At 39.9% G+C, this 18,988-nt stretch overlaps 1 protein-coding gene across 15 annotated transcripts in view; it reads right to left on the bottom strand.

The window, feature by feature from the left end:
- TENM3 (teneurin transmembrane protein 3) overlaps positions 1-18,988 on the bottom strand; it is a 2,746,241-nt gene that overhangs the window by 180,783 nt on the left and 2,546,470 nt on the right. For all 15 annotated transcript variants that reach the window (XM_027530163.1, XM_027530171.1, XM_027530173.1 and 12 more), the window contains one exon: positions 9,110-9,347. In XM_027530163.1, the coding sequence (XP_027385964.1) occupies positions 9,110-9,347 (238 nt within the window). The remainder of the gene's footprint in view (positions 1-9,109; positions 9,348-18,988) is intronic.

The raw sequence follows: 18,988 nt of genomic DNA, 5'->3' as shown, positions 1-18,988 counted from the left end.
CGCAATCAAGGAAAGAGGACTGAAACATATATTCACAGACGATCTCAGTGAAGAGTAAAAGAATCTTTTAAAAAAAACTTCCAAAAACAGTTGCTGAGGAAGAAGAGAGGCACCTTACAATGAATAGGTCAAATACAGAAAAAAGGTAATGATAAAATCAGTCATTAGCTGTGACCAGAGCAACAGCACAGTTGGCCTTTTACTTTGATCATGCTCAGAGAAGTGACTAGAAATGTGTTAGGAGTAATTAAGAATTCATTTCCCTAGGTATCGTGGAAATTAAGGTTATCATATATGAATATTTTATACAGATTGCTGGTTATCCAAAACCAGACATTATCAGAGTACACAGTATTTGCAATTGGAGGGAATTATGCTTTCAAAAAGTCATTTAAAGCCTTTAGCAAATGATTAATGCATACTTTCTTGGTATCTTAATTGCTATTAAAAAAAAACTGGTTCACCTCAATTAAACAAAATAACACTCCTACTCTATTGTACAGTAACTTCATCATACTCAAAAGATACCTAAAGCTTTAAAAGCCTTAAAACACAACTGGGGTCTCACTTCTGACTGATGTGAAGACAATGCATCTATCAAGGTTTTTATGGATTCATTCCAAACATTTATTACTTTAGTTAATTAAATGTTTCAGGGATATGAATAGTTGCCTTTCATTATAATTTGAAGATTTCTTTTTACTTCTCAAGAACAAAATGAACAGACTTGGGGTTCCTATCTGCATAAATTTACCTTCTTTTTGCTGAATGACAGGAATAGTGAAAAACACAAGAGATTTTATTCTGGTAAAACTATGGTTTAGGCTTAGACTACTTCACATATAAAGATAAATTAGACATAAATACTCCAGTTAAAACATACGTTTCTCGTTTTTGGAGAGAAGAGAGCTACTTAATGATAAAAGATATCTGCTCAACTCTTAACCAATTAGGTTATCTTATCCCATGCAACGGTTGTTATTATCTGGTCAAGTTAAAAAACATTTATGAAGTACTTATCATGTTCTAGGGGCTTTGCTTATATTATTTCATTTAATACAACATTTTTGAGGTGATATTATTATTGCATCGGAAACTGACCTCAGATTTAAATAATTTGTAGACTATTATATGGCTAGTTTAAATGATGGATCTAGCTAGGATTAAAAATCAGGTCTAACTGCAAAGCTTGTGTTTGTCTCATGATGCTTAACTGTGTTTTTATATATCTACTGGATCTTCAGGAACATATATCAATACGGCCTCCTGAGAGTCAAAATTTTAGAGTATAATTAGTCCACAGCCTACTTTCTCATTTTAATTATTGGCATGATGCCTGTTAAACAACCTAGTTGGGGCTATAGCATTACAACTGGTTAGTAGTTATTTCACATTTAAAAACTATGATTTCACTTTCACTTATCTTAGTAATCATCTACGAATCTTTATCTCATACTTTAGAATGAGGTCTCCTTTAATATAACAGAATGGTTTCAGAAACCAAATTATAATGCTACCGGAGAGACACGGATGCCCAGTGTTTGAGTAAATTCAGGATCAAATTTTCTCTTCAATATTTTTAGTTAATATGATTTACCTTTAACATCTGACATTTAAGAAATTAAATTTGAACTTTTTGGATAAAAAAGCCATTCAATACACTGATTTAATACATGCCCCCTCTTGTTCTCTGGATATTGCAAGAAGAAAAGAAAGATGACTATTTTACATGTCATTCTAGGAATTACATATTTTGGAGGCCAACAGCAGTCTTTTTCTGGGAAGGGTTAAATATTTGCTACAAATTGGCAATAAAAACTAGAAAATCTCAAAGTAGGAATCACACATGTATTCAACTAATGGCTGCCTTCCTATTGCCTCTTTTACTTACTCTCTGTGTTACTATTTACCTTATGTGTAAAATAATTTGAACTTAAAAAGGAACTTTACTCTTGGGAATAAAACTTAGTTGGGGTACATATGCCTCTTTGCCAAGAGCAGCCTCAGTTTATGCCTGCAGTTCCCGTGTCTCCTGTCGCTCTCACACTGTCCTGGTTGGACGATAAATTATATGGTTATGATAGAATACAGGCTTTGAGCTAAGAGTATAGCAGCTTCTGGAATTATCCTCCTCTCACTGAGATACATTTTTAAGCTACAAATGGATGAAATATCCCAGGTCCTCAGCCTGCCTTTTGTCTGTGGAAAAACTTTAGCCAAAGAATAAGTTTAATCAGAGAAGTGAGAACATGCAGAAACAAGGGAAAACAGCCAAAGGAGACCAAATAATACCAGTTTAGTCAATAAACACAGTCAAGGACCTTTAGTTCCTCCTCGAGGGCTATAGATTATATGCTGAGCCATATCCTGTGAGCTGTCTTACAGATGCTGAAACCCTAACCATAGGGAGAAGGTAATTACATGACGACCAAGCAGTAACTATGACATAAGCTGCCACAATTCTGAGAACTGGCTTCAAGGAAATGGAAACAAACTGCCCATGGAACTGAAGACTAACTGTACCTAAAATAATCAAGATGACGCTGACCAGCCACTGATGACCAGCATCAAGATACCTGTCAGAGATGCCTGTGCTATTTCTGCATGCAGATCCCTCCCTCAGCCTGTAAAAGCTCTTGCCCACTGATGGTCAGGAGGAGGGGGACTTTGGACAGGAGATTGCCCTCCCCTCGGTGGCTGGCATCCAAAATAAAGCAAACTTTCCTTTCCACTAACCTGGCCTCTTCAATGGCTTTTGAATTGTGAGCAGCCAGACCCCACTTCTGGTTACACTGAGACATCTTAAAATACAAACACCTCCTAGCAAATCTTCTTGTATCACACCTCTGTCTTCCTCTGTCTTTCTATGACTCTTACAGCTGGACACACACATCCCTCTACGGGCCTTTTAGCAAATAACAAAAGTTATTAAAGACAAAGTATTTCAAGAGATCTTGGGATCCCTTTGATTTTGACTATTCACTAATATGCAATTTTAGATGAGTTTACAGGGTGCTTGTAAAAACAAACAAAACAATAAAAAAAAAATGGAGACAGTGAGACTCTCAAAAAATTTCTTAGCTGAGGCCCACATCCGATTTTGAAGTTTATGTTCTGGAACCTGAGCTTTTTATTGTTACTTCTTGTTATCATATTTTGTGGTTTCCTCTTTTCCCACAGGTGTTCTTGGGTTTCCTCAAAATATCTTGAACAGTTATACTCTAATAAAATATAGGATTAGAAAGGAAACAAAAAACTGCAATTAAAAAAAGGATATGGCATCAATTAGTAAAATTAAGTCAGTGGATCACCTTTCCAGTGAAATTTCACTTAAAGCTGTGTGTTTAATGAAGCAGGATCTTACTACTTACCACCTTGCTAAAGGTAGCTGGTTATCAGCTTGTAGGTGGAAGTACAGTTTTTCAACTGGGAAGGCTTTCCCCTGGCACTGAACAGCCAGTATGCGTGTAGCTGCCTAGATTTCTAATAGCCAAGGCTAACTCAGACCTGGTTGTCTTTCCTTTTCCTTAGAACCATTTAAAGTAAAGATAAAAGGGGGAAAAAAAGAGGAAAATATCTTACTTTAGTGCATCATACTTCTGTTTACGTATTTTTTTTAAAAGATATACCCATTGATTTCCCATTAAAGCATCCTAAGACATCTTGATATTTAAATTAAAAATGCAGTAATAAAAAGGTAACTGAATATGCGTTTTCATACATTAATAATTAGCAAAACATTACTGAGCTACAAAGTAAAAAGCTATGGGAACATAACTAATGAGCTATCCATGCCAAAGTAGACTTCATAATAAAACAAGACTTTAATAAATCTTTTATTAAATAGCTACACATGAACCCCTTGGTTAACATCTAATAGGTAACTACTAAGCTACTTAATTCACATATATAAACGAGGAACTTGCAGGCAATTAACTTTACAATTGCTTAAGGTCAGGCTTCTCAGTGAGTGTCTCTGTACCGCACCTTTAAGTACCACTGCTATCCGGAGTCAAGTGCAAGCTTTTCTTCAGCTGCTCTATATTCTGGTAGCAGCTATTATTATGTACTGAGGCAGCTGAAGTATAAAATAAACAAAGGATGAGCTACAGGCTATCAGATGCCCTAAAAATGAATTATACAAAAGACAAGAAATACTGAGCCCCAAGGAAAAGAGCCATCAGAAAAATTCTAAGCAAGTATTGGTGTTCTATCCATGCCCGGATTGTTATTTCTAGGTGATGATAACATAAGAAGAATATACTCATAAATGGCAAATAATTGTTTGCATCTTGATATGACTCTATATCTGAAAACTCACTGGAGATGGGAGACCAGAGCTATTCTGTTTATTGGGTAGAAATGTACAGGACCCAATACTATTGATTGTCTCCAGCAGCAGCAAATGTTAAATTCATTAGCAAAAGGAAAGAAACACTTTTACGGAAGTAAGAATCTGCTGGTGGGAAAAAATACTTTTTAATAAATCAACATGAAAGCTATATTGAAACAGACAGGACATATCTTTTGTGTCTTCTCTATCAAGTTTAGATGTGAATTACTGAGATTTTAATGGATTATGACATGCCACTTGTTGCCAACTATTATCATGATATGCTGAAAGGAGAAAAGGGGAAGAGACAAAAAGAAAACAATAGAGGTTCTTAATCTACACAGAACTGAATTTTAATCTTTATAGCTAATATCTTTTAAATGACAGTTTCAGGAAAATGACAATCAGTAAGATAAGTCTTACTTATCATAAGTAGCAATAATTGCCAAAGATGAAACTCTACACTAGATTAAAAAATAGTTGAAGGCAGACACAAGTCTGGATGAAGTTGTTAATATAGTTGAAACTGAGAATCATACTCAACAGGGAACCTTAACTAAAAAAGGAAAAACCAATGATAAATAAGCCTGGTTCTTCACCTTAAGAGTTCCAACCAAGTGAGACTATTAAAGAAACCACAGTGGCACTGTGTCAGCATGGTGTGAAATTTCCTCACCACCGCTTAGGCTGATTCACCGAGTGCCTGCAAGTGGAAATGCCATTTCTTCTGATCAGTAATATTATAAGGTGTGAACACTGGAAAAGGAGAAAGGAGAAACGAACAAAACTCTACCACAGATTAAAATAGTTTAGCATGATGTACAGTGTCTAGATTCATTATATTTTCTATATATGTGTGTGAGAATATCAACTAGCAGATTTTCTTCCTTTGTCAATTCATAAAACTATAAAATGTAATTCCATTGATGGTTCATGAGTAGTACTGCTTTGAAATGGAATTTCAAATGGCACAGCTTTGAAACTGCTCTGAGAGTGATTTCTTATATGGTCTGAATTTGGAGAAATCAGTTACAATTTCACATATAGCCACCATGGGTTCTCTTCTAAAGAGCCACTTTCTTTGCTCACTCACCAACAACAAATATTCATTAGCACAATATGAGGAATAACAAGAACACGCTGTATATTTCCTTCCAATGATCCCAAATATCTGCACTTCAAATTAAGCCTTCAGGACTTCCCTGGAGGTCAGGGATTAAGAACCTGTCTGCCAACGCAAGGGACATGGGTTCAGTCCCTCTTCCAGGAAGACCTCACACGCCGCAGAGCAACTAAGCCTGTGCGTTGCAACTACTGAGCTGGTGCTCTCGGGCCCAGGAGCCACAATGACTGAGGCTCATGTTCCAGAGGCTGTGCTCTGCAGCAAGAGAAGCCACAGCAACTGAGACGCTCACACACTACAACTGGAAAAAGCCCGAGCACAGCAACCAAGTACAGAGTAGCCAAAAATAAACAAATTAATTAACTGGGGGAAAAAAAAAAAGGATATGGCTTCAAGGAATACCATCTTTCCTATCACCAGTTTTTGAGGCTTTTGTGCTAACTACCACATCCCCCCAATTAAATGCATTTCTGATGACCTAACTTGGCACATTTCATAAATATTTGTCAAGACACTTATTGTCAACTACATTGCAATTATCCATATTCAATTTGATGTCTCAGCTGGAAAATTACTTTTTTCCTAATAAATTTTTTTTTCTCCAAATGACAACATTGATTAGTTGTTTAGTGTGTGCTAATTAATGACACTGGGTAAATTTAAATGACACTGTGCTAATAAACTCAGGAAGAAAAAAATCTGTGCACATGACGCTTTGTCTTTAAGTGAAGAAATCTGCTGCTTGCCTACTTCTTCTGTACTCTCTCTTCCTAATTGCTCCAGGGACAGTGCTCAATAATACAAAATAAATAATAAAACCCAGTTACTCTTGGCTGACACTATAGACAAAAAGGGTTCTTTTTAACCTGTTCTTAGTTCAAGAGTAAAAAGAAAAAAAAACCCAGAGAGATTTGTATTGTTGACAACTAACTGTGAGCAGCTCCTGCTTGCTCATCCTCAGGGTAGAACTGCTTTAGGTCACACAATTAATGGCAAAAAACAGCAGTTTATTCACTGAGACCCACTTTTTCATTCAGGACCTAATGTAAATGCTGACTTTTAGCACTTCCCTGGTAGTCCAGTGGCTAAGAATCTGCATGCCAACACAAGGGACACAGGTTCATCCCCGCTCCGGGAAGATCCCATGTGCCTCGGAGCAACTGAGCCTGAGAAACACAACTATTGAGCTGATGCTCGAGAGCCCGGGAGCCACAGCTATTTAACCCACGTGCAGCAACTCCTGAAGCCCACACGCCCTGGAGCCAGTGTTGTGCAACAAGAGATGCCACTGCGATGAGGAGCCTGGGTACCACAACTAGAGAAAGCCCTGGGACAACAACCGGTTTCCAGTGTGAACAAAAATAAATAAGTAAATAATTATTTGTTTGTTTTTTAAAGCTGCCTTTAGCCAGGGGCTCCACAGGGCAGGGCACTTGAGGGCACATTCTCCCAGGAGGTTCAGCAACCTCCGGTTTCTGGCTTTATGTGGAGATGAATCTTTTTCTCTGAAGCTACGAGAAGCTTCAGGGAAGGCAGGGAAGAAATAAACACTAGCAGGAGTTTTAGGGGAACTGTGCTGCAAAGCCACCAGGAGGAGACCCATGAGGTAAGACACCACAGCATTTGCTTGTGTGATACATAGCTCTAAGGAGATGCTGGCTGTTGAGGTCCTGACCAAAGGAAGAAGATAAGGTTTTCTGTATTTGGAGATATTTAAAAATGAAATGGATTAGCTCAAAATAGCTCTGGCTGGTCTATATTCTTGTGTGAGCAGGTTGCTAACTGCGGGCCAAGCTGTGCTAGAACTCGTAATTGTTAAGACCCTCAGGGAGACATCAGCATGTGCTAGAGAAAAAGCACCAAGCTGGCGAAGCTTCTGGAAGGGGAGACTGAGAGGGGCCCCCGGGCCGTGGTGTAGAGATGGGGCAAAATGGCTTTGTGGAATTACACATTCCCAACCGCACGATGACTACCAGAGGAAGGGAGTTTCAGGAACAGAAGTTCAGTTCATCATAAGGAAGCTTTTCCTAATAGCATGGTCTAGGCATGAATCGGAGAAGGCAATGGCACCCCACTCCAGTACTCTTGCCTGGAAAATCCCATGGATGGAGGAGCCTGGTAGGCTGCAGTCCATGGGGTCGCTAAGAATCGGACACGACTGAGCGACTTCACTTTCACTTTTCACTTTCATGCATTGGAGAAGGAAATGGCAACCCACTCATGTTCTTGCCTGGAGAATCCCAGGGATGGGGGAGCCTGGTGGGCTTCTGTCTATGGGGTCGCACAGAGTCGGACACGACTGAAGCAACTTAGCAGCAGCAGCAGCAGGCTTGAATGGGAATAATGCTGGAAGGAACTTGAAGCCTCCCTCACATTGCAAAAAACTAAAATATCCGTAGCAAATGGTCATCTGACTTATGCTGAATTATCATCTGTGAGAGTCCACTATGATGTTAAGATGCAATAGACAAAATGGAGCCTGTGAGAATCAGGGGCATCTAGATCCCAGCAGATGCACAATATAATCACTGCATCCTGGGACTGAGAATAATCACCCTTATATCTCGATCCCTTTTTCCCCATATGCCTGAGAATCTGAAGATAAGAAAAATAATGGTAGCAAGGAGAAGTTTCACTGAAGCCCTTTTTACTTATCTCTCATAGACTGCAAAGTGTGAAAAGGATGGCTAAGTACACTGCCCCACCAACCAAAAAGGCACCAATAATGTGGCCCTGTTTCTAGAGAAGACGAACAGTGTGGAGAAAAGGAAACCCTCCTACACTGCTGGTAAACTGGTGTAGCCACTATGGAAAACCAGTATGGAGGCTCCTTAACAAACTAAATACAGAACTACCATATGATCCAGCAATCCCACTACTGGGCATATACCCTGAGAAGACCATAACTCAGTCATGATGCACGCTGGTGTTCACTGCAGTGCTATTCAGCAACCTAAATGTCCATCAACAAATGAATGGATAAAGAAGATGTGGTACATACATACAAAGGAGTATTACTCAGCCATAGAAAGGAATGCAATTGGGTATTTGTAGCGATGCAGATGGACCTAGAGTCTGTCATACAGAGTGAAGTCTGAAAGAGAAAAGCGCATATTGTATATTAACTCATATATGCAGAATCTAGAAAAATGGTACAGATGATCCTACCTGCAGGGCAAGTACAGAGAGGCGGACACAGAGAATGGACATGGACTTAACAGGGGAAGACGAGGGAGGGATGAACTGGGACATCAGGACTGACATATATACACTACCGTGTGTAAACCAGACAGCAAGTGGGAGCCTGCTCTGCAGCACAGGGAGCTCGGCTTGGGGCTCTGCGGTGGCCTGGCGGGCTGGGTGGGGGTGGGCAGCAGGAAGGCTCACCAGGGAGGGGATACATACATACACACACGTATGCCTGAGGGACTTCACTCAGCAGAAGCTAACACAGTACTGTAAAGCAACTGTACCCCAATTTTTAAAAAAGTAAATCTCTCTTACTGAGGAAAGGGTTGGACCAGCTTATCTTTCCATTTCAGATGCTAAAAAAATACAGTTTGTTGACTGCTGTCAAACATGCGTTCTCCACGCAGGTACACTGTGTGGTCCTAACAGTCAAATCCTCCGCAAGCCTCCCCTTCGGGACTCACCTGCTTTCCAGTGGTACATTACTGCCAAGGACCCAGCTGTCCTGCAGCTGGACGGACTCGGGTGTGGTTTGCAGCTCGGCGGGCAAAGCAGCCGGCGGGGCCGGGCTCTGGTTCCTTCTATTGGTCAGGGAGTTCCTATTGAGAGAAGTGATGGATGGATGATGCTGTGCAGAGTGCTGCTTATGGGAAGGTGGCAAAGGCTGTAGGGTGGACTGGCCTTGGTTGTTTGCAGGTTGCTCTGAAAAAAAGAAAAGGAAACTCATTATATATATGTGTATGTGTACATACACATTTATACACACTACCAATTTCTTGGGGATCCACCACAGATCCATTAGCATTAAAAACGGCATAGAAATCCATTACCTAATATATTTGCATATTATTCTATTAGGCGGGTGTTCAGTGACATTCTCTAAGAGCAAGTTTACCCTTGATACGCAAAGTTCTAATTAATCTACAACAGATGGTAAAATTGCTTTTGGTTTTAATTTGTTTCAGATTTTTTTTTTCATCTGGTTTTATTAACACCTACAGAAAACAGCATCTGACAGCTCCCCTAATGTGCCTTTACATTTCAGCTTTTTTTTTTTTTTTAACAAACCAACCCTGAAATGAAATGGGTAATTTCAGTAGAACACAAAGGTTTTGGAAATGCATATAATCCCTATAATTATTTAATGGAGTTTTTTTAAGCTTTATTTAACTGCAATAAATTATTACAAGCTTGTTGCTAAACAGTAGTCGACTATTCTAGTTTAGTGCATTTCAAATAAGGCAGATCTGCACTGTGATCTACTAATAGACGCTAAGTATTCTTTAGCAGAAGGTCACTCTGTGAAGCAGATGTTGTTTCATGGATATTTAACAGACTGAATCACAGCTGATTACAACGTCAGAAGACTCATATACTTAATGACCGTTACATCCATTAGAACACACACAGAACAGATTTTCCAATTTCACAGTGTGCAGTAGAAGTACATTTTGGAGTAAGTCATAGGTGACCACAGTGACTCATGTCACTATGTCAGTGGTACGAATATTTTGTTTCGAACCAGAATCCTAGCGGATCCAGCAGCTTCAAAATATAAATACAACAGTAGGCTGTAGCCGGGCAAAAAAGTCCCTCAAGCTAATAAGCCATAAGTTAAAATGCACAAATGAATGCAACATCTGAGACCCACATCTCAATCTCATTACCTAGCTTTGGACATGCCAGAATTCACAAACACTACATTTTAGCCAACAGACAGATGACTCCTTAATTTAATGCTAAACTTATTATGGTTCTGCGCACATAAGATGTCAATTTTTGACTAAATGCAGTTCAAAGTGCAATATAATTTTGAAGTGATGTATTAAATCATGCTATTAATATAAATGCATGTATTAAAAGAGAATAGGAAACGCAGGGACTATCTTTCATCTACAATGTGAACTCCAGCAGTGATTGCTAAGCCAAATAACACAGTCAAACATTATAATTCTGGTTACATGGAATGAATACACGACATGTTAATACTGTGAATATATATTATCAAACCTCTTTACAGGGTATGCAATTAAAATAACTCCTCCCATAGTATATAATATTAGTAATCACTGCATGTTTCCAGTGATCCCTAATAATCCATATCATACCATTTAACAACTAATAATTTCTTACTCTTGAAATGAAGGACAGAAATCACACCTAAATTCATGAAACAGAGCTGCTTCCTCGCAGTCTTCTTCAAGATTCCCACACTAGAAACTACAGAAATCTTACTTGGCCCATTGGTGTGCTGCTCATGAAAAACTATGGGTGTTCAGATATCAGTTAAAGTGAATCAGCCTTTGAAGGAATGGCAGGGTTACAATACAAATATGGTTGTAATGGGGTGAGAAAAAGAAACGGACATTTTAAAATTCATGGAAGATTTACCATTCAGGTAGGTGGTGCTAGTGGTAAAGAACCCGCCTGCCAATGCGGGAGACGTAAAAGAGACCTGGGTTTGATCCCTGGGTCAGGAAGATCCCCTGGAGCAGGGTACAGCAACCCACTGCAGTGTTCTTGCCTGAAGAATCCCATGGACAGAGGAGCCTGGCGGGCTATGGTCCATGGGCTCACAGAGAGTCGGACACGACTGAAGGGACTTAGCGTGCCCGTAAGCACACTAATTAGCTTTGCTGTCCCTAGCATCAGTGCGTAAGATCAGAATGGCTACAGAGGTCTTCAAGGAACATTTCAAGAAAATGCTTATAGGATGATATAATAAGCTACAGTTATGAGGGCCTAAACTAGGTTGGCCTCGTAATGAAAAGAGAAAAAAGAAACGTCTTGAAAAGAAAAATATTAAGATCATGCCTAAAAAGAAGTAGAGGAATGAGGCAAATGACTCCATGTTTTTAAGTACAGCTTCATGAAAGAATGGAATTATGTTATAGATGGGTGACACAGAATAAATGATACATCAGATATTATACTATGCTGAGAAAGAGCTATGTAGTAGAGGTCAGGATAACAAAGTGACTTCCTAACTCTGTCAGGTGTCGTGAGAGTGAGTCTCCATCTCCTCATCTGTATTATGGGAAATAATACTGCCCCACCTCAGATATGCAGATGACACCACCCTTATGGCAGAAAGTGAAGAGGAACTCAAAAGCCTCTTGATGCAAGTGAAAGAGGAGAGTGAAAAAGTTGGCTTAAAGCTCAACATTCACAAAACGAAGATCATGGCATCCAGTTCCATCACTTCATGGCAAATAGATGGGGAAACAGTGGAAACAGTGGCAGACTTTATTTTTTGGGCTCCAAAATCACTGCAGATGGTGACTGCAGCCAGGAAATTAAAAGACGCTTACTCCTTGGAAGGAAAGTTATGACCAACCTAGATAGCATATTCAAAAGCAGAGACATTGCTTTGCCAACGAAGGTCCGTCTAGTCAAGGCTATGGTTTTTCCTGTGGTCATGTATGGATGTGAGAGTTGGATTGTGAAGAAAGCTGAGTGCCGAAGAATTGATGCTTTTTTACTGTGGTGTTGGAGAAGACTCTTGAGAGTCCCTTGGACTGCAAGGAAGTCCAACCAGTTCATCCTAAAGGAGATCAGTCCTGGGTGTTCTTTGCAAGGACTGATGCTAAAGCTGAAACTCCAATACTTTGGCCACCTCATGTGAAGAGTTGATTCACTGAAAAAGACCCTGATGCTGGGAGGGATTGGGGGCAGGAGGAGAAGGGGATGGCAGAGGATGAGATGGCTGGATGGCATCACTGACTCGATGGACATGAGTTTGAGTGAACTCTGGGAGCTGGTGATGGACAGGGAGGCCTGGTGTGCTGCGATTCATGGGGTTGTAGAGTCGGACACAACTGAGCGACTGAACTGAACTGAACCAAGGTATTAGTACCATCTAAGAATTCAATGAAATGCACGCGTTCATCCACTTATGCACACACTTAAGTCATTCATCTCACAGACATTTATCAAGCTTTTATATTTCAGGGATCTGCTAAACCAGTAACAGGTAAAAGCACTGTGTGAATGGTAAATTATTATAAATATTGTTATTGAAACATGAAAAGATTTAAGATCTATTATCATATATTTCAATATGTTGAATTTAAGATTCTTATTCTTTTTTAACTTTAATTTTAAATTTTTCATAGAAGTATTACTGAGTTACAATATTATGTTAGTTTCTAGAGGCTTAATATACTTAAAAATATACTTAATATACTTAAATAAAATATACTTAGTATGCTTAATATATTTAAATAAAAATATAAACTGTGGGTGCTCACTAGGCTCCTCTGTCCATGGAGTTCTCAAGGCAAGGATATTAGAGTGGATTGCCATTTCCTTTCCCAGGGGATCTTCCCATGACAGGGATTGAACCCACGTCTCCTGCACTGGCAGGCGGATTCTTAACCACTGAGCCACCACGGAATCCTCACTACCAGAGAAGCAAACCCAGATAACGAAAGATAGGTTCAACTTAAAATCTGACGGAACAGAGTAAGTGCACAGTCTAGGCGAGATGGAATGGATGGCCAGACATTTAAATTCTGCAGCAGACCACAAACAGAAGCAAAATCTGAGGATGCAATTGGAGGTCAATGCTAGTTCTAAAGATTCCAGCTTACAGGACGTGAGAAGTAGCTGGAGCACGTATTTATCTACACCAACTTATTTTAGATCGATTATGTTTATAAAGCATAACAGGATAAAATAAAATTTAACACTGTCAGAGAAGACAACAGAATAAAGGAAAACTGAAAGTAGGAAAGATAAAGCCAAATACGAGATGAGTGGATGAATTCCTTCTCCATGGTTTTACACAGTTTTTTTTTTAGTTTTTAGTTTTTAAAAGGATCTTTCTTTTATTTTATTTTTAAAAGTATTTATTTATGTGGCTGTGCCAGGCCTTCATGTGGCATGCAGGATCTTCGGCTGGGGTGTGTCGGCTTTTCTCTGGGTGTGGCACGTGGACTCAGTTGCCCCGCTGCATGTGGGATCCTACTGCCCGGACCAAGGACTGAACTCTTGTCCCTGCACTGGGAGGCAGATTCTGAACCACTGGACCACCAGGCAAGTCCCTACACATTTTTAAAGCAGGTATAAATCTGGCTCTAAATTACCTTGTTGCAAGCACAAAGAGGGAAACATGATCAATTACATGATTTGAGGTGTTTTTAAGCTCAAAAAACTTGCTAAAGAAAAGTATTGAGGACAGACAGAACATTCTCATTTAACCTCATAGGAAGACATATGAACATCCAGGGCAAAGTTTTATAACCGAGATTCGAAGTGGGCACAAGGGTTTAGACTTGGAAACCAGCAATAAGAATCTAATATAAGTGGGCAGGTCCACACGAGAACAGCCAAAACATCTACTATAGACTTTGCTTTAAGCTAATCCACTGATACAGGCTTTACATAGACTTGAGAAAAAGTTTTAGATGGGACCTCACAGAGTCACTAAGTTTAATGTTCCTGAAACATAGCTCTGAACACATCATTTTATTCCTGGAAAACCCAAATGGCTTCCAAGGGCCTATAAAACTTATAATGAACTCTAAAGGTCAACGTGATCCTTGTCCACGATAGTCCCCCAGATATTTCTGAAATGTTTCTTTCATGAATTCTCTTGATGTATCCTTGTCCTAGTCAAGCTTGCTGTACCCAGTACAACCCCACACCTTTTGATTTCTGTACAGTGGCTTCTATCTGAAAGACATTTTCCTCCACCTTTCTGTATCCAAACCCTGTGTATTTCTAGCTCTAAGGATGATGACACGACCCTACTTCGGTATTCTTCAAACAGAAATCAGTTATTTCTTCCCTGAATCTTCTTAGGTTTTTTAATCTCTCTTTCCCATGGCCCTTCTCCTTTTCCTCTCTGTATTACAACTAATTTTGGAGGTCTCATGTTCCCCGTTAGATTCTCTACGTAGAGAATCCCTAAGGACAAAGTGATGATAAATACTCAATGGATACTTGTTGAATGAATGATTATTCGTGAAGAAGTCAATGAAGGGTGAGTAGAAGTAAAAGTGGAGGCTTCTCACATTGCCTTCTATTTTTATTACTGCAGTATAGTTGATGTCAGTGTTATGTTAGTCTCAGGTGTACAGCACAATAATTCAGTTATACATCTTGTATTGCCTTTAATTGTAAGGCAATTTGCAAACATGTCTTGTTTCCCCAACTAAATTCTTAGATCCTGAAAGGCAGGACTCTAACTTAAAGTCCTTTGGATTTACCAGTACCTTTACTAAGCCTTCCCTGGTGGCTCAGACAGTAAAGCGTCTGCCTATAATGCGGGAGACCTGGGTTCAATCCCTGGGTCGGGAAGATCTCCTGGAGAAAGAAATGGCAACCCACTCCAATATTCTTGCCTGGAAAATCCCATGGACGGAGGAGCCTGGTGGGCTACAGTCCAAGGGGTCGCAAAGAGTCGGACACGACTGAGTGACTTCACTTCACTTACTAAGCCTTGTTCAAAGATCCTAAAAACATGTTGGATGGTCAGTGATATTTATGCATTAAAAGGACCTTGGCAGGTGGTAGGGGGTGGGGGTGGGGGGTTGTGATCTCATCCAAGCAAGGTAGCATGCAACTCGCTCCAAAAATTGGATTTCTGGAATATTTCTTTTGAAACATGGCAGATATTCCAATATTTAAAATCTACCTTTTAAGATGTACAAATAATGGAACAATTATATAAAATATATAAGAATATATGATATAAATATATGATATGAGCAATACATAAAATATATATTATAGCTTGCCAAATATAATATGTTTTCCTTACATTTTAAAGTTTATGATTAGAAATGCTCCAAATTAGATATTTTAGAAAAGATGTAGGTTAATTTTTCCAAACAGTCTTCCCTACTTTTTTTAAAAAATAAAATTTTTGGCACTGTGCTTCTAGAAATTATATACTATACCTAACTAGTGTTGTTTCTTTCAGCCCATCTTTCTTTGTCCAAGTTCCTACAGGTCATATATCTTTCATGATAGCCTAATGGCTTCTGATTTTTATTTGATAAACTGAACACAGATGATAGCCAATATCTGTTCAAATTCACATGAATAAATATTAGATAGATTTCGCTAATTTTGCTCAGCTCCTTGCCACCAGAGAAGTCAGGTCTTTGACAGAGGATTGAAGGCTGTCCCATTAAACCTATCAGCCTGGGGTAAGACACACAGAAAGGTGGAAGATCCGGTAAGGCAGTAAGGCGTGCAGACTATTAGACCACAAAAAGCTATTTGACAGTGGAGTAGATTCCAGTTTAATCAACCTCTAAAACCCAATTCCAAGCAAATGTAAGGCATAGTCCCTGAGCTCCAGAGGAGGAAGAAAAGAAACTTGCCAACTTTTCTGAACAGCAACTCTGCTTCATGAACCATTGAGATGGAAGGGCCATGGCACATGGCAGAGACACAAGACAATTTACTTTTCGTGGGATATTTTCTTGAATAAGTTACATTTCTCTCTTAGCTTCATTTATTTTATAGTGCCTATTTGAGGGAACCTAAAAGATACAGTGCCTGGCATACACAGGAAGAGCTAAAAGGCAACTTATTAATGGAAGAAATAACCAGCTTCAGGGCAGAACATCTTGAGGGAAAACAAAGGAACGCAACAGCCTTGCCGGCAGCTAATACTATTACCACAAGAAGGAAGAACATGCTATCCAATATCTCTGAAGAGGAAACACTTTTCCTTTCACAGCAACAAAGCAAGACTCAGAAATGTCACAGGAGGAATCAAAAATAAACTACAGCCTCGGCGGTTCTCAGAGAAGAGGGAATCTGATATCTCACTCCTGAAGTGTGGCAGGGTCTCTTTTTCCCATCTACTATGACCAGACCATCGTGTCAAGAATTAAAAAAAAAAAGAACATTTTTTTAAGCCTATTTGGGCATATTTGCTATTTGGTTTTTTTTTTTTTTTTATTAAAAGCCACTGCAGACAACTTCCAGACAGTAAAGTGCAGTTCAGTCTAGCTCGCTCTGATTCACAGCCTTGGGCTGTGGTCTCCTCGGACCCGAGTGGAAATGGACTTTCAAACAGGAAAAGTGGGGAGAGAAAAGACTAGCTCCCGGGAGACAGAAATACCTCTGTGTGGCTGTCTGTCCACAGGTGTGCCCTGCCCAGGTGGGAGAGGCAGAAAGGCGGGGGTGACGGGAGAGGTGAGGAGAAAGAGCTTGCTTTGACCGGCTGCCCCTAGGGCTGGGCCCCACTGCGTTCCTTCCCTATTCTGTCCCCTTCTTCCTCCCCAGCAATTCGGAGTGGCGGGCTCGCTGCAAGGACCTCCAGGGAAGAAACCCTCTATCTTGGAAGAGACTTAGAAGCTAGGGGTTGATAGCCATGCTGCTTTCAAATAACTTTGCAGTCTGAGTGGAGTCTGTTAACAAAGTACAGATGGGGTGATGAGGATGAAGGGATGAAGAGGGGCAGGTGGAGGGGGGAGGAAGCAGAGCAGTGAAAGGGAGGGGTTAAGGCTGGGGCAAGGGGAGAGAAACGTGGAACACTACTGGAGAACCAGAGAAGCAGCCTTCTTCTATGGTTTGAGAACTCTCAAAGACAGCAACTTGAATATATGAATAAACTCTGCTTCTACCCCTCTCCTATTCCCCAGAGTTTACAAAAAGATACACTGACCATGCTGACCTGGACACGCATTCAGGAGGGCCCACGTCCATTTACTGGGGATTAGCACTGGTGAGGTTAAAGCCTTTGTTTCTTTACCTCAAAATTTGTTCATTCTCACTTGACTTTCTGGCTGTATCTACTTTCTGCCAGCTGTCTCAAACAAAACTGAAGTTTTCTGCAAAACTGACCTCTTTCTTAAAACAGATCACCAAAGCACATAAAATACTTTGATATTATATATCTTATTACTCTATTAATTTTTTATTATAGTTGATTTACAATATTGCATTAGTTCAGGTATACAGAACAATGATTCAGGTTTTTTTTTTCACATAGTATTACAAGATATTGGGTACAATCAAACCTTGTTTCATATCTAATTTATGTGTAGTAGCTTATATCTTAATTTGTCTCTTCCTTCCTCACTCTCCCCTTTGGTAACTGTAAGTCTGTTTTCTATGTTTGCGACTCTGTTTCTATTTTGTATTCAGATTCATTCATTGGGAAAGACTGAAGGCAGCAGGAGAACTGGGTGGAAGAGGATGAGGTCAGATAGCATCACTGACTCAATGGACATGAATTTGAGCAAACTGTGGGAGACAGTTATGACCAACCTAGACAGCATATTCAAAAGCAGAGACATTACTTTGCCAACTAAGGTCCGTCTAGTCAAGGCTATGGTTTTTCCAATAGTCATGTATGGATGTGAGAGTTGGACTGTGAGGAAAGCTGAGCACCAAAGAATTGATGTTTTTGAGCTGTGGTGTTGGAGAAGACTCTTGAGAGTCCCTTGGACTGCAAGGAGATCCAACCAGTCCATTCTGAAGGAGATCAGTCCTGGAATTTCTTTGGAAGTAATGATGCTAAAGCTTAAACTCCAATACTTTGGCCACCTCATGCAAAGAGTTGATTCATTGGAAAAGACTCTGATGCTGGGAGGGATTGGGGACAGGAGGAGAAGGGGATGACAGAGGATAAGATGGCTGGATGGCATCACTGACTCGATAGACGTGAGTTTGAGTGAACTCTGGGAGTTGGTGATGGACAGGGAGGCCTGGCGTGCTGCGGTTCACGGGGTCGCAAAGAGTCAGACACGACTGAGCGACTGAATTGAACTGAACTGAACTGGGAGACAGTGGAGGACAGAGGAGTCTGGCGTGCTACAGTCCATGGGGGTCACAAAGAGTTGGACACAACTTAGGGACTGAACAACAACAGCAACAATATAGATTCATTTGCATGAATTATTTTTAGACTTTCCACATAGAAATGATATCATATAGTATTCATCTTTCTTTGTGACACAGTTCACTAAACATAAAATTCTCTAGATCCATCCATGTTGCTGCAGATGGCAATATTTCATTCTTTTTGAAGGCTGAGTAATATTCCATTGTCAATATATATCACGTATTCTTAAACCAATCAGCTGTCAATGAACACTTAGGTTGTTTCCAGGCCTCGGCTACTGTAAATAGGGCTGCTAGTGACCAGAGTTTGGAGTGGACGATCTAAGTGTATGGATTGAATCACGATTAGCTTTTGTGTTTGAAATTGTAATGTAATTCTTGGATTTAGCTTAATCTTTTGTTCCATCGTTAACTAACTCAGTGGCCTTATGGAAGTTGCTTTTCCTTGATTTTCTAATGGTAAGCTTAGGAAACAATACCTCCCTCATCTGACTACATTTCAGGACCTATTGGCAAAGGTATAGTACAAGTAT

Source organism: Bos indicus x Bos taurus, chromosome 27 (assembly GCF_003369695.1).
Source record: "Bos indicus x Bos taurus breed Angus x Brahman F1 hybrid chromosome 27, Bos_hybrid_MaternalHap_v2.0, whole genome shotgun sequence".
In the NCBI taxonomy this organism is placed as follows: domain Eukaryota; kingdom Metazoa; phylum Chordata; class Mammalia; order Artiodactyla; family Bovidae; genus Bos; species Bos indicus x Bos taurus.
This window is presented reverse-complemented; position numbering and strand designations above follow the sequence as displayed.